Source organism: Chaetura pelagica, unplaced genomic scaffold, assembly GCF_000747805.2.
Source record: "Chaetura pelagica isolate M959 unplaced genomic scaffold, ChaPel_1.0 scaffold69, whole genome shotgun sequence".
In the NCBI taxonomy this organism is placed as follows: domain Eukaryota; kingdom Metazoa; phylum Chordata; class Aves; order Apodiformes; family Apodidae; genus Chaetura; species Chaetura pelagica.
In genome coordinates this window covers 938,362-941,999 of record NW_009970724.1, presented here as the reverse complement: position 1 = coordinate 941,999, position 3,638 = coordinate 938,362, and the positions used below count along the sequence as shown (strand labels likewise).

At 44.7% G+C, this 3,638-nt stretch overlaps 1 protein-coding gene across 1 annotated transcript; it reads left to right on the top strand.

Moving 5' to 3' along the window:
• Window positions 1–1,435: 1,435 nt before the first annotated feature.
• Window positions 1,436–2,971, top strand: MMACHC (methylmalonic aciduria (cobalamin deficiency) cblC type, with homocystinuria). The gene is made up of 3 exons (XM_010006556.1): window positions 1,436–1,642; window positions 2,006–2,158; window positions 2,660–2,971. Exons 1-3 carry the CDS (start codon window positions 1,538–1,540, stop codon window positions 2,969–2,971), a joined length of 570 nt encoding a protein of 189 aa, XP_010004858.1. The 5' UTR covers window positions 1,436–1,537.
• Window positions 2,972–3,638: the final 667 nt, after the last annotated feature.

Sequence of the window (3,638 nt, the reverse complement as noted above, 5' to 3'; positions counted from 1 at the left end):
CCGGCCCTTCCCCGTCCCTCCGCCGGGTTGTCCGCACCCTCTGGCCGCCAAAACGGGGGGGCTCTTTCCTTGCCCCCCCCGGGGCAGCCTGCAGTAAATCACTCGCCAGTATCAAATACAAATCAGTACAGTAAACACGGCCCGGCCTTCCCTTCCCCGGGGAACGTCGTGTTTTGTCACCTGAAATGTTTGTATTTCCTGCCGTATTGTGGGTCTGATGAAGTAAAAGGGAATGAGGCACTGAGAGAAGGGGAATCTCCAGAATTCAGAGAAGAATTAAATGCTGTTTTTTCCCACACACAGCAGCAGGATTAGGGGTAGAATCCAGATTTAAAAGACTGTTGCTACCAGAGAGAAACTTTACAGCACTGTAGGTTTTTTTAGATTTAATTCTTAAACAACTAACCCTGCTGCACTGACTGATGTGTGTGGGGAAATCAACAGACCTTAGGTTCTCATGTCTAATTTCTTGTAACGTTGATTCAGCATCTTAAACACAAAACTGATTAAACTTTGGGGTTTACATAAGACTGTATCTTTACAGCAAATGTAGTTTTCATTCTGTGTTTCCATATAGGCAGGTCTGGCTGCCACTGTGACCTGTAAAGTCACTTTCAGAGTAATTTCCCTGATAGTTAGAGGTGACTAGTATTTTTCAGACTAAATATTAGGTTTACATTACCTGGCATCTCTCTGAATGTGAGACCTGGTCTTTATGGCATCTCAAGAGAGTGGGAGTCATCATAACCTATTAAAAAACCCTGATGGTTTTGTGCAATACTTTGTGCCCTTATGGAGTGCAGGGGTTTTTGGCCATTTCTTGCTCCTGCTTGGCAGATACTGGTCTCAGCTGTTCTGCTCATGTCTTCCTGCTGCCCTGGCTTCATCCCTGACTTCAGGACTGTGTTATAACACATCTAGCCCTGAAAATAAATATCAGAGTGTGGCCATGTCACAATCCAGGTGCTACAGTTGATGGTTCTTGGGGATTGTAGCACTGTTAGGTGCTTCACATCCTTCATTTGCACACATCCTTATTCCCTGCTGAAGAAATAAACCATGCAACTTGCCACATGAGCAAAACAGAAGCACCAGCTTCCTTCTGGCTGATGCTGAGAAAAAAAAATAAATAAAAAAATTAAAGCTTTATCTCAGCCAAGACATCTGATTTGCACTGGCAAGTTGCTCATGCTTCCCTCTGTGGTTTCCAAGCAGAGCAGGATAAAGGGCTTGAGCTGAATGCATTGGATGGTTCTTATCTCTCACATCAAGGTACAGCTTCTCAGTATGCAAAACAACTTGGTTTGAATGGAAGGCCCTAGGCAGGCCACACATCTGGGTTGCAAATGAAGGTGGCTATACTTCTTTCCCCTTTTAAAATTCCTGCATGTCCACTAACAAAAGAGCCATGTTCCTGTTTTAATGGAGATGTTTTTGTCTTTGGAAGGTTGGATGGTACAATGCTGTTCTTCAGCCAGCCTTTCATCTCCCCTACCCAGATGATACCTTGGCTTTCGTGATCCTCAGCACCCCTTCAATGTTTGACAAAGCCCTTAAACCTTTTGTGAAAAAAGAACGGTTAAAGATAATCAGGGATCCTGTGGATCAGTGTGTTTGTCATCACTTATCATCTGTGAAGGAGGTAAGAACCTGAAATACCTGCTCCTTTTACTGTTGTGGCATAGAATCAGGTGGGTTGAGCAGTAAGACAAAGCCCTCCAGGTTCCTGTCCTTGCTCTTTAGAAGGGTAAAGCATTATTCGTGATGGCAAGAGCCTCAACAGGCTGTTGACCTGCATTTCTTGCATATTCTTTCTTTGCCTCTGCATCCTGTAGCTGTGTGGAGTGCTTGAAATCCCAAGGCCACAAGTATGCTTATAGATTCCAGTAGCAGCACATGGAAATCTGCAGGCTTCCCACGTGCCTAGTTTGCTAGTATCCACTGCCTCTGTAGTGGCACATCTTTCTCCATGAGCCTGGGCTGATGTTTTTTTTAATTTTCCCAGAAATTTCCTGACCAGAAGGTGGACATCATCTTTGATTATGAGATCCTGCCAAGCCGAAAGCCCAAGTTCTTGGCACAGACAGCTGCCCATGTCGCTGGAGCTGCATATTACTACCAAAGGAAGGATGTGAAGTTTGATCCTTGGGGAAAAAAGGTGAGGCAGAAACACAGTCTAGAAAGAATGGCCAAGCTGCAATCACTCGTTCTTCCTGCTGGAAAATACAAAGTCAGGATCACAAGAAAGTGTATTTTACATATAGAGTTTCAGACAGGAATTGGAAGCCAAGATTCTTCAGGGTGGTAGGAGGATGCACACATGGAGAAGAGTATCTTGATCAATTAAACCTACTTAGACAGGAGAATAAATTTCAGTGTAAAAGAAGACCTGTTGCTTAGAGCATTATAAATAGGGGAAAAAAATGCACTGTGGTTAATTACTGTGTTAGATTTTCAGAAAGGGACCTTTTCACACAGGGTTGTGTGTGTGGGCACAGGAAAATGGGAATGAAATGCAATGTTCAGGAAAGAGCTTTCCTTTCTTCTCTGTGTAGCACTCCAGCAGGGGGCTAGGAGTGTAAGAAGTAGCATCAAAGCTTGATACTTTGGACTCTAACCATTACTAGACACATCCTAGATCCTTCTTTTTTTCTTCCAGAAGATCTACGGTGTATGTATCCATCCCAAGTATGGAGGTTGGTTTGCTATCCGAGGTCTCCTCGTGTTCCCGGATATTCAGGTCCCATTCCTGGAACAGCCTGCCCCTGTTGACTGTGTGAGCTCAGAGGAAAAAAGAATTGAGTTGCTGGAGCAATTCAGCTTCCACTGGCAGGACGGCCGCTACAGGGACATCATTGAAGTGAAGGAGAAGTACTCGGAGGAGCAAAAAGCCTACTTTGCCACTCCTCCAGCAGAGAGATTCAGGCTGCTGGGGCTGACACAGGAAGCCCAGAGGAGCACATTTCACTGAGTAAGAAGGCTCCATGGAAGAGTGGAGGGCAAGCCAAGTGTCACTCATCAGCACCTCTTCCACAGCGCTGAGGAGGGTGTGCAAATACAGATGGCAAATCCAAGCAGCATGTGCAGCGTCTCAGTCCCAACATCAGCTCCCCAGAGCAAGAGGCAGCACTGACTGCATCACAGCACCTGGCGTCTGGAGGAGGGCAGGAGAAGGCCCTTCTGTGCTGCCGCTAGTATGGTGTGTCTTTTGGGGAGTCTGGTAAGATTAGCCCTGGATTGGAGTAATTCAGACACCCTGGCAAATGGAAAACCTCTGCTGCTCATTAGAGAAGTCATTTTTGTTCTCAAGAGTTTTCTTTCCAAGTGTTTTGGTTCTGTTCCATGTAAGAGTAAGAAAAAGTTAATCTTCAGTCATTGTACTCCAAAATATTGTTTTTTCATCTCAACTGAGGGCATACATTTTTTTTAGATGTATCCAGCTTTTTATTACTCTGATATAACTCTCCCTAGGGAGTAACTGTTCAGTCTCTTCAGTTTTGCCTTCCTCAGAAAATTTGCCCTGTATTCCTTCACTTGCAGTCAACCTGACTTAATTTAATTAAGAATTTTTGTAATGTCTCCTTTCCTTAACATCCCAAAGAAAATTCTCCAGAGTAGTGTGGTCCTGTATGGGGAGC

What these genes read in the sequence shown, in the direction of transcription:
- MMACHC (XM_010006556.1), top strand. Translation starts at nt 1,538, where the DNA reads ATGTTTGACAAAGCCCTTAAACCTTTTGTGAAAAAAGAACGGTTAAAG. An exon ending in ACTTATCATCTGTGAAGGAG is followed by an intron (nt 1,643 to 2,005) that starts GTAAGAACCTGA and finishes TAATTTTCCCAG; the next exon opens with AAATTTCCTGACCAGAAGGT. An exon ending in TTGATCCTTGGGGAAAAAAG is followed by an intron (nt 2,159 to 2,659) that starts GTGAGGCAGAAA and finishes TTTTTCTTCCAG; the next exon opens with AAGATCTACGGTGTATGTAT.